Source organism: Myotis myotis, unplaced genomic scaffold (genome assembly GCF_014108235.1).
Source record: "Myotis myotis isolate mMyoMyo1 unplaced genomic scaffold, mMyoMyo1.p scaffold_m19_p_2, whole genome shotgun sequence".
Classification (NCBI taxonomy): Eukaryota; Metazoa; Chordata; class Mammalia; order Chiroptera; family Vespertilionidae; genus Myotis; species Myotis myotis.
Genome location: NW_023416324.1, coordinates 184,179,806 through 184,191,885, shown reverse-complemented (window position 1 = coordinate 184,191,885; position 12,080 = coordinate 184,179,806). Strand labels below are relative to the sequence as shown.

The following is a 12,080-nucleotide window of genomic DNA, read 5'->3' as shown; positions in this document are numbered from 1 at the left end:
TAATTAAAAAGTTTTATATATGTGTGTGTGTGTGTGTGTGTGTGTATATTATTCCTCACTCCTGCCTAATGACTTCCTGGTGAATATGCCTCTTAAAAAAATTTTGGGTTTGGCCCTGGCAAAGTGTTTCTGTTGGTTGGAGCATCGTTCTGCTTCAGTGTCACGGGTTAGATTCCTGGTCAGGAAATATGCCAAGGTTGTGTGTTCCATCCCCAATTGGGGCGGGTATGGGAGATAACCAGTCGATGTTTTCCTCTTTCTCTTTCTCTTTCTCTTTCTCTTTCTCTTTCTCTTTCTCTTTCTCTTTCTCTTCCTCTTCCTCTTCCTCTTCCTCTTCCTCTTCCTCTTCCTCTTCCTCCCTCCCTCCCCCTCTTCCTCTTCCTCTTCCTCTTCCTCTTCCTTTTCCTTCCTCTCTCTCGGAAAGAAAAAGGATTTGTGTTTGAAGGTAGTTTGCCTTATTTATATGTTTGTATGCATTTTTTCTTTAGGAGGTAGCTATTTACAGGTTGGAGATGAAAGGTGCACTCACCTTATAGTTGAAGAGAATACAGTGAAAGAACTTCCATTTGAACCTTCAAAGAAACTTTATGTTGTCAAGCAAGAGGCAAGTAATTAAAAAATGAGATTGGTTTTCTAAAAATATTACAATTGGCATTTCTGATAATGCGAACTCTTAATTAAAATGTTGTTTTTCTCACCTAGTGGTTCTGGGGAAGCATTCAAATGGATGCCCGAGCTGGAGAAACTATGTATTTATATGAAAAGGTATGCTTTTTAAAAAATGTGTCTTAGTTATTTGTTCTGTGAATTTGATTTTATAAAGATGACACTTTTATATAAAAAGAGCATGGTATAATTAGCATACAGGTCATCTTTTACATCATGTTTAGGGGTTTGAGAACAATTGGAGTAGTTGTCTGTGTCTATTTAGGTAAAACCACTCATTGTAATGGATGTTGTTGTAATCTTATGTCACTAGAGGCCTGGTGAACAAAATTCTTGCACTGGGGGGGTGGGGGTCTCTCAGTCTGGCCTGTGCCCTCTCACAGTCCAGGAGCCCTCAGTGGCTGTCCGACTGACAACTTAGGCCCTCTCCCTTAAGCTGTCAGTTGGACATCTTTAGCACTGCTGCAGAGGTGGGAGAGGCTTCTGCCACCACTATTGCGCTCAGCCGTGAGCCTGGCTTCTTGCTGAGCAGCGCTCCCCTGTGGGAGTGCACTGACCACCAGGGGGCAGTTCCTGCATTGAGCATCTGCCCCCTGGTGGTCAGTGCGCGTCATAGCGACTGGTCGTTCCACCGCTTGGTCGATTTGCATATTAGCCTTTATTATATAGGATTCTGTACTAATAATTGGTGGTATTATTATGAACACTAATATCCCTATCTTTAGAAACTTAGAACCCTAAGGGAAAGATAGATATGCAAACAGTTATAATGCATAATTATATATGCCATAATTGAATAATGTATTTTAACTAGCCTCATTCTGAGAGACTCGGGTAGGATTAAAAAGAGCAAAGAAGTGTTGAGCCAACTTACTAGGCTAACCTGGTAAGGACATTCAAGTTAGACAGCAAGTGGGAGTGGTATGAAAGCTTGAAAGTATGTTAAAATAGCAAGTAGCTTAGTATGGCTTTAGAAAAAAAATGTGAGAAAGAAGGCCAACAGGTAAAGCTTACTAAGTGGGCAGAATTAAGAAGTTTTTAATATATTGAAGCGGTTTAAATTTTATCCTATAAGTCAGCGACTTTCAACCTTTTTTATCTCATGGCACATATAAACTGATTACTAAAATTCTGCAACATATCAAAAAAAATATATTTTTTGCCAATCTGACAAAAAGTAGGTATAATTTTCATTCATTCCCACTGGATGGCTATTCTTGTATTGGCTGTTGTCATTTTTTTATTGGACAATCTAAAGCAGTGGTTGGCAAACTGCGGCCCCTTGAGTGTGGCTCTTCCACAAAATACTACGTGCGGGCGCACACGTACAGTGCGATTGAAACTTCGTGGCCACACTCAAGGGGCCAAAGAGCCGCATGTGGCTCGCGAGCCGCAGTTTGCCGACCACTGGTCTAAAGGAAATGAGGCCAGTGCCCTTGACTAAATAGGTATTGCGAGTTTAAAAATTCTTATAGCACACTAGTTGAAAATCACTGCTATAAATATTGGGAGACATTTAATATTAAGGGGGAAGATGTCGTTAAAAACAATGACTGTAGTAGTAGAATGTAGGCAAGGAAAATCCAGCCTCCATGCTGGATCTTGGTGAAGTGTGGTATCATTTACCAAAATGTGGCATAAAGCTATAGAAGAGGTTTTATGGGAAGATTTACTTCAGTTTGGGATTTAATAATTTTGAATAGAACACTGAAGATGTGTGGGTTTAAGCAGGTAAATACTATATTGTGTTCTCTTCTCAATGTTAGGTTCTTAACATAAAGTTAAAATGCTTTAGATATTGAGAGAGAGCTTTTAAAACCTAGTGTTGTTTGACAAATGTTGGAGAGCAGTGTGTCTAGCACCGTGCTAAATGCTAGGGATACAGTGAACAAAATGTGAATGGCTCCTGCTCTCCTGGAGTTTATGGCCTAATGGGGAATAGATAGTAAACAAGCTTACAGACGAATATGTAATGGTGATAGTGCTATGAAGAAAAGGAATGAGGTGCTAGGGCTTAGACAACTACAGTGGTCCCTTGACTATTATGTTTTATGAAGCTTCTGAATTACCTGGCAGGGTATATAGTTGTAAATTATTGTGCAAAATCCAGGTTTTATCGTACTCAAATATATTTTTCTTTTGTTCCTGTCTCAGTAAAGAGCCATGGAAGTGAAATTGAGGTTTTTGTGCTTTTGATTGCAGGCTAATACACCTGAGCTCAAGAAATCAGTGTCACTGCTTTCTCTAAGTACTCCAAACAGCAATCGCAAAAGACGTCGTTTGAAAGAGACGCTTGCTCAGCTTTCAAGAGAGACAGACCTGTCACCTTTCCCTCCCCGTAAGCGCCCATCAGCTGAACATTCCCTTTCTATAGGGTCACTTCTAGATATCTCCAACACGCCAGAGTCTAGCATTAACTATGGAGGTAATTCACATTTAAAATTTATCTTAAAAATTTAGTGGAATGGAATATTGTTAAACTATAGGTAAATCTCTGCTTATAGTGAATATGAAAGGCTCTGCCTTTAATTACTTTTGTTCTAGTTGAGGAGAAAAGGCACATGAAAATGCTTCTATTTAATGATTGTTTACTGTATGCTAAGTGCTTTTGTATATTTTTTGTATTTATAAGATTGATTTCATTTATTTTACGGATGACTAAACTGAGGTCAGAGAAATAACTCATTAAGGGTCACAAAGCTAGAAAGTGATGGAACCATTCAAAGAGCATTCTTAGCACTAGCTAAATAAAATTAGAGATGTATTATGGGGAAAACAGATATAATGAAGTCAGAGGAGGCTGAGTTTACTTTGTTCTAGAAGTACTACAGGAAAGCTACAATGAGTTCTTCTCTGTTGATCATCAATTTTTAATTTTTTAGTCAGCATATAAATAATGTGTTTTCTAGACTTGATAAACACTCAAAACCTTCCATTGATCTTGTGGCACTCTCCATTTATTATTCCCTTTTTCTCTTCCCTTTCACATGAGTACTCTTCAAAGAATTACCTTGGTCCACTATCTCATTTTCTGTTTTTCATTGTCTTTTCAACCCATTCCAGTTGAACTTCAGCCCCCCCGCCCACTGTGACATTGGATGTTGCTAGAGAGATGACAGTTTCTATGCAATCAATAGTATTCAGCACATGAACAGCTACTTACTTTTGGACTCATTTTTTTATCTTGGCTTATGTACATTTCTCATTCTCCTTTGCCCAGCTTCACTCTCCAACTCTGAATGTTGAATGTTATTCCTTTGTTGTTTCTTTTCTTTTTTTATTTTCCCTAAATGATCTCATTTAATTCCATGGCTTTAACAACATTTATATGCTGATGACCCCAAAATTTGTTGTCTTCCCTCTCCAATTGCCTACTTCATGCCTCCTTGTCCGCATCTTAAACATAACATTATCAAATTAGAACTTTGATTCTCTCTACCACTCTCAACACTATTCCTTTGCCATACTTTGTCAACTTTTTCTGTAGAAAAGATCTCTCTCAGACAATTGCAGTGGCCTCTTTATATCCAGTTTTGCCTTTCTACATTAGTATTTAACAGTGGTCTCTAAAATTATGTAAATTAAATCAGCAGTCACCAACCTTTTGGACCTCCCGGATCACCAGTGGTCTGTGGTCCACTGGTTGGTGACCGCTGAATTAGATCATGCCACTCTGCTTAGTCATTGAGTGGCTTTGTATTACCATAACTTTCAAGTTCCTATGTAATCCTTCCTCATCTACCTCTAACCTCATGTAATCCTTCCTCATCTACCTCTAACCTCATCTTTCCAGTGATACTTTCTAAGCTTCAGTCACACTATCTTTGTTATTCTTTGAATATTTCTACTACGTCCATAGCTGAGGAACATTATACTTTCAATTATGAGATTCTGTATATAATGTTGCAATATTCTATTCATACTGATAGTAAGAAAATGTATTTTAAGCTTTTATAAAATTTATTTTAATTTTTCTTGAAATACATATAAAATATATGAATGCATCCTCCCTGCACTTTGGGTTGGACTAGATGTTTTATATTAAGATACTTTGAACTAACAACGAATTTGCAGTTGATGTTGGGTATTTTTTGAGGGAGGCTTTCTTCATATAATCATATATATATATATTACATACATACAGTGGGGCCTTGACTTACGAGTGTCCCTACTAATGAGTTTTTCGAGATACGAGCCTTCTCTCTGTCGATTTTTTGCTTTGAGTTGCGAGGTAAAATTTGGGTTACGAGCCAGCTTCAGATACACCACCACTAGTTGGCGCAGCGAACGTCACAGTGAACGCCACAACATCAGCCCAGCATCACGTGTCTCACTTGTTCACTTTTTGATTTGACATCCGAGTAATTTGAGTTATGAGCTCCGTCATGGAACGAATTAAACTCGTAAGTCAAGGCACCACTGTATATATATATTTATATATATATACTAGAGACCCATTGCAGGAAGATTCCTGCAAGAATAGGGCTTCCTGCGGCTGGAGCGAAGCAGACAAGGGAGCGAAACCCGCTGAGGTGGGCTTCGCTCCCGCTCCCAGGCGCTGTGGCTGGGTATCGCCTCCCGCCTCCGCAGCCTTGTCTCCGTTCCTGTCTCTGCTGCTTCTACTTTGCTCCCTTCTGTAGCGCTTCGCTTCCACGTTGTCTTCAGTCTTTGCTCCCAGCCGGTATATGCAAATTAACTGCCATTTTGGTTGTGTTAATTTGCATATAGCCACTCTGATTGGCTGGTGGCCGTGGCTTAAGGCATAGAGAAAGTAGTCAATTTGCATGTTTGTCTTTTATTAGTGTAGATATATGGAGAGTGTAATCATAACCTTTTCCTCCTTTTTTAACTTAAATATTTCTATATGTTGCTTTTTATTTTGAAATAATTTCAGATTGCAAAAATACTGCAAATATAAAGATCTCTATATACTTTCTACTCAAATTTCCCAAATGGAAATATTCTGTGTTTGCTTTTACATTCATTCATCATTCATTCATCTTCTCTTTCTCTCTGTCTCCACACATATTTTTAATGTTTGAGAGTACATTGTAGATAAGTTGTGCCTTTATGTCTAAAACTTAAATTTATATTTCTTTTTTTTTAATTTTTTTTTTCATTTTTTTTATTAAATCTTTATTGTTCAGATTATTACATTTGTTCCCCTTTTTTCCCCCCCATAACTCTCCTCCTTCCAGTTCCTACCCCACCCTCCGCCCTCATTCCCCACCCCACCCTCCGCCCTCACTCCCCACCCACTGTCCTCATTCATAGGTGCACGATTTTTGTCCAGTCTCTTCCCGCATCTCCCACACCCCTTTCCCCCCCAAGAATAGTCAGTCCATTCCCTTTCTATGTCCCTGATTCTATTATAATCAACAGTTCATTCTGTTCATCAGATTATTTATTCACTTGATTCTTAGATTCTCGTCGATAGATGCATATTTTTGTTCATAATTTGTATCTTTACCTTTTTCTTCTTCTTCCTCTTCTTAAAGGATACCTTTCAGCATTTCATATAATACTGGTTTGGTGGTGATGAACTCCTTTAGCTTTTCCTTATCTGTGAAGCTCTTTATCTGACCTTCTATTCTGAATGATAGCTTTGCTGGATAAAGTAATCTTGGTTGTAGGTTCTTGGCATTCATCACTTTGAATATTTCTTGCCACTCCCTTCTGGCCTGCAAAGTTTCTGTTGAGAAATCAGCTGACAGTCATATGGGTATTCCCTTGTAGGTAACTGAGTTTCTTTCTCTCGCTGCTTTTAAGATTCTCTCTTTGTCTTTTGCTCTTGGCATTTTAATTATGATGTGTCTTGGTGTGGTCCTCTTTGGATTCCTTTTGTTTGGGGTTCTCTGCGCTTCCTGGACTTGTAAGTCTATTTCTTTCACCAGGTAGGGGAAGTTTTCTGTCATGATTTCTTCAAATAGGTTTTCAATATCTTGCTCTCTCTCATCTTCTGGCACCCCTATAATTCGGATGTTGGTACGCTTGAAGCTGTCCCAGAGGCTCCTTACACTATCTTCGTATTTTCGGATTCTTTTTTCATTTTGCTTTTCTGGTTGGTTGTTTTTGCTTCTTCGCATTTCAAATCTTTGACTTGATTCTTGCGCTCCTCTGGTCTCCTGTTGGGAGTCTGTATAATATTCTTTATTTCAGTCAGTGTATGCTTAATTTCTAGTTGGTTCTTTATCATAACATTGAGGGTCTCATTAGATTTCTTGTAGATCTCATTAAGTTTATCGGCGGCTTCTAGACAGTTTTTGAGAGACCTTAAAAGTGTGGTTCTGAACTCTATATCTTCCATTGACAATTTTGTCCTGTTTCTTTGTCTCCGCATTTTTTTTATGCTTTCTTGGTGCACCCCGTAGTGGTCTTTGTGCGCAGTCTTGTTGTAGTTAAGCCTTGATTGTTGTAGTTAATACTAGGGGGATTTGACCTCCAGGCCAACTGGCTGTGAGAGTCAGCTGTGTCTGCAGTGGGAAAACTTCTGTCCTCTGGGGAGGTGCTAATCTAGCCTTTTCCTGAGGCTATCTGGCAAATGGCTCTGTGTAGGGCTTGGGCGGGGCGGGTCGCAGGGGATCAACAGGGCGGGTGGAGGGAGCAGTTATGGCTGCTCTCAGTCCCGTCCCCAGAGTCTCTGCCTCTCAGAGTCCCAGCAACCGCTGCAAACCTCGGAGAGAAAGCTGTCCTCGCGTTCCAACCGATGCCAGACAGTCCCGTTTGAGTCTGGGTCCCTAGAGACTCGCCCGGAACTTGAGCTTAGGGTCTGAGCCTCCCTCCCGATTGAAAACGACAACCGCGCCCTCACCCGCCAGCCCGCTCCGCGCGCACCTCCGCACCTTTGTATTTTCCGCACTGCGCCTCTGAGTCTCGGTATGCTGTTCTCATTCCTTCTAGTTGAAGAAATTCCCCTCAGCCAGCTTTCATGTGGTTCTGGGTGATGTCCGTTCCGTATTTTAGTTGTATTTTTGAAGTGGTTGTGTGAGGCAGCATTCTCCGTTGTTTACCTATGCCGCCATCTTGGTTCTCTCCTATATTTCTTAAAATATAGGGAGATTTCTTGTATTTTGTAATTAGGAAGTTAACCTTAATGCTATGATCTACCCCATAAACCTTCAAATTTTATCAGTTGTTCCATTAATGTCCTTTTTAGCAGAAGAGAAAAGTTTTCTTTTTTTTCCCCTCTCATCTAGGATCCATCCCAGGATCACAGGTTATGTTACATCTCTTTAGTCTCTTCTAATCTGGTACAGTTCCTCAGTCTTTGTTTTAATGACCTTGGCATTTTTTAAGAATACAGGCCATCTATTTAGTAAAAAGTCTGTCAATTTGGAGTCATTGATATTTTTGACAATTTTTTTCTGGCCTCATGAGGAAATTTTAGCGTAATGAAAATCTATATGGTGGTGTATTTATAAGAGTTAGTATGCTTCACTTTTTCTGTTAAATCTATGCAATGTTTATTACTTATATCTGGCCTGCATTTTAAATCATTCCTCCTTTTTTATTTTTTAGAAACACCAAAGTCTTGTACTAAGTCTTCTAAAAATTCCACTCCGGTTCCTTCAAAGCAGTCAGCCAGGTGGCAAGTTGCAAAAGAACTCTATCAGACTGAAAGTAATTATGTAAATATATTGGCCACAATTATTCAGGTAAGAGTTTGGTTGCAAAATGATTTCTATTCCAATGTTTCTACATAAAAAAATCTAAGAGATGTTATTTCTTACAAGAAAATTACATAAGCATAGAATTTGAACATAGATATTAAAAATGAAAATCTGTGACAAAAACTGCTCTTAGGGAAATGCCGTAACTGTAATAGTAATTTTTATTCATGCAGAAATAGCACCATACTTTAAAGGGTGACTTTAAAGAGAGAAAGATCCTGATTAGATGATCATAGTGGGCCGAGTTTAATTCAGAACTTTGCAGGTTCCTTGTCAAGATTCTGCATTTATATTTATATTTGGAAATTGGAGATAACTTTTTCTGAAAGTGTGTGTTCTCTAGAGTCATTGCTTTAGGTAGTGCTATATATATGTGGAAAAAAGCCATAACAATAAAGTGTAACAATATGGATGTGAGTACTTCTTAAAAAATCCTTTCATATGTCAAATTTTCTTAAACTTTGCAATGGTTAATCATAAATAAATGTTAACTCCATGTTTACCACTATTAAAATGTACTATGAAGTTATTTCTGAAGAAAAAACAATTCTAATGAATCCTTGTAATATGAGATTGAAGAAAGTATTAAGGAATAAATCAAAATTCAAGGTTCTGCAAGACATAATAATAATAGGACTTTTTTGGGAATCTGTAGAAAGAAGGAATAAATTTCTTTTAGGGAATGACGGATATAGTTTTTTAGAAAAATGAAGTTAATACCATCAAACTTATCTTTTAATAGAAAAATGATAGTGATAAGAAATGGAAATTTCTTGGTAGTAATGGAGAGATTATCCTTCATAGTTAATTTGTTTAGTAGTAGTCAAGGTTTCATGAGGCTTCAGCTGTATTAAACTTTACTTGTTTTAAGTCATCCTTTCTCTTCCTCAAGGGAAATATCCTGGATGACTTTCTAGTTTAAGATTTTATAGTCAGCCAAAATGTAGTTGAGTAGCAGAATATCCTTGTGGCATACACTGTTCATATACTTTGGTAGCATTTATTAACTAGAGATGTAAATTCTTTCAAGCCATGGTAAATGCACTGGAATTTCAGAATTCTAATTTGCATATCAATTAAATTTTCCAGAACTCCTCTTTAAAAGCCCTTGAAATTATTAAACTGCATACAGAATTTCATACTGCTATGCTTAGTATAAACTCACCTAATCTTTTACTTAAAAGATTATGGTCTATCCCTGGCCTGTGTGGCTCAGTTGATGAACTTTGTCCCATGCAACAAAAGGTCACAAGTTTGATTCCAGGTAAGGGCACATGCCAGGGTTGCATGCTCAATTCCCAGTAGGAGGCATGTAGGAGGCAGCTGATCAATTTTTCTCACATCAGTGCTTCTCTCCCTTGCCTTTTATCTCTCTAAAATCAATAAAAACATATTAAAGAAAAAGATTAGGGTCTAAATTCATGATAGTGTTTTCTTGAAGCTTTATTTTAGGACTGATGTGTTCTTTTTTTTGATACTGAATTTAGAGTAAATTTTAACATTGCTCCCAAATTAAATAAATATCTAGCATACTATCTAATAAAGATGGAATATGCAAATTGACCATCACACCATCACAAAAGATGGAGGTGCCCAGTCCCCTCAGTCCTACCAGAGTCCCCCAGTCATTTCAGCCCCCAGGGGGTGGCAGACCTGCAGTGTGGCCGTACCCACTCTCAGCTCCCCAGCCACCCAGGGCCAGCCCGAGGCAGAGGCAAGTCTTGAATGGCAGCTGCCCAGCTGACGCCTGAGGCGCAGGCAAACCTTGGATGGCGGCTGCCCAGCTGCCTAGGGCTGGACTTAGGCGCAGGCAAGCCTCAAATGTCAGCTGGGCAGCCAATACCCGAGGTGCAGGCAGGCCTGGGATGTCAGCTGCCCAGCTGCCCAGGACGGGCCCAAGGCGCAGGCAAACTTATGGTGGCGGCTGCCCAGGGCCGCCTGAGGCTCAGGTAACCAGGGCTGGCCAAGGCTTGCGCTGCCGGCAGTGGCAGTAGCAGAGGTGTGATGGGGGCATTGCCTTCCCCTGATGGCCGGGTCACCTCCCACCCCTGAGGGCTCCCAGACTGTGAGCAGGCCTGGCTGAGGGACCACCCCCCTCCAGTGAATGAATTTTCATGCACCGGGCCTCTAGTACATTTTAATATAATGTAGAATAACCTAACTATTCCAGAATATTATAAAAATCTACACTAATAAAAGACAAAGATGCTAATTGCCTGTACCTTTGCTATGCCCTAAGCCACGCCCACCAGCCAATCAGAGCGACTATATGCAAATTAACCCAACCAAGATGGTGGCCGGCAGCCACGAAACTGGAGCAAGCAGAAGGCTTGGTTGCCCGGGCGATGGAGGAAGCCAAGCTTCCCACCTGCCCTGAGTTGGCTGTGGCCTCCGCTCGTGGCAACAAAGTTTCAATTATAGAAGACAGATAAATCCCAGATACCTGCTTCCAGCCAGCCTCCACTGGGAGCTTGGGTGGCTGGGGGTTGTGGCCAGCCTGCAAACAGCCATTAGCCCCTCATCCAGGCTGGCCACACCCTCATGGGGTGAGGGTCCCCGCTGGGAGGCTTAACCAGCCTGAAAACGGCCCTCAGGCCCTCACCCAGACTGGCCAGGCACCCCAGCGGGGACCCCCACACTGAAGGGGCTGTGGCCAGCCTGCAAACAGCCATCAGCCACTCACCCAGGCTGGCCAGGCACTCCTATATAATAAAAGGATAATATGCAAATTGACCCTAACAGCAGAGCGACTGGGAATCACTGGTCACTATGACACACACTGACCACCAGGGGGCAGACGCTCAATGCAGGAGCTGCCCCCTGGTGGTCAGTGCACTCCCACAGGGGGTGCTCTGTTCAGCCACAAGCCAGGCTGACAACTGCTAGTACAGTGGTGGTGGTGGGAGCCTCTTCCACCTCCTCAATAGCACTAAGGATGTCTGACTGCAGCTTAGGCCTGCTCCCTGCTGGCAAGTGGACATCCCCTGAGGGCTCCCGGGCTGCCAGAAGGATGTCTGACTGCCAGCTTAGGCCCAATTCCCCAGGGAGCAGGCCTAAGCCAGCAGGTGGTCATCCCCTGAGGAGTCCCAGACTGCGAGAGGGCACAGGCTGGGCTGAGGGCCACCCCCCCCCCCCCGAGTGCACAAATTTTGTGCACCCGGCCTCTAGTTAATAATAAAATTGTAAGTTAATATTGCACCAAGAGTTAAAGAGCGTTTTCGTTTTAAAGGAGTTGGACTGAAAGGGGAGCAGATAGAATATACATACAGAATTGTAATATCAAGCGGAAGGTTATATGCATCATGGGGGAGGTTTAGTTAAGATAATTTGGAGATTTGTGAGGTTTGTTTTACTCTTCTTCCAGCTTAGGAAAGTGTTGGATTGGAATTTTTGATAGGTTGAACATTGGAAAAAGCATGATAAGGAAAAAAACTGAGTTGGATTTTAAAGTATGAGTCTGATTGGGACATGCAAAGAATATCATTGGGCTGTGTATTTGAAATTTTGCAAACAATACAGATGATTGAAGATGTATATTCAAGGTATTGAGAATAGTCTAGGGCAGTGGTTCTCAACCTTCCTAATGCCGCGGCCCTTTAGTACAGTTCCTCATGTTGTGGTGACCCCCAATTTCATTGTTATTGAACATAATTAAAGCATAGTGATTAATCACAAAAACAATATGTAATTATATATGTGTTTTCCGATGGTCCTAGGCGACCCCTGTGAAAGGGTCGTTTGATC

At 40.8% G+C, this 12,080-nt stretch overlaps 1 protein-coding gene across 9 annotated transcripts in view; it reads left to right on the top strand.

Moving 5' to 3' along the window:
* ECT2 (epithelial cell transforming 2) overlaps positions 1–12,080 on the top strand; it is a 58,637-nt gene that overhangs the window by 12,129 nt on the left and 34,428 nt on the right. For 7 of the 9 annotated variants that reach the window (XM_036350740.1, XM_036350742.1, XM_036350743.1 and 4 more), the window contains 4 exons: positions 489–604; positions 703–765; positions 2,869–3,091; positions 8,185–8,321. In XM_036350740.1, coding sequence (XP_036206633.1) covers positions 489–604; positions 703–765; positions 2,869–3,091; positions 8,185–8,321 — 539 coding nt within the window. The remainder of the gene's footprint in view (positions 1–488; positions 605–702; positions 766–2,868; positions 3,092–8,184; positions 8,322–12,080) is intronic. The other 2 variants (XM_036350741.1, XM_036350746.1) reach the window with 1 other exon arrangement.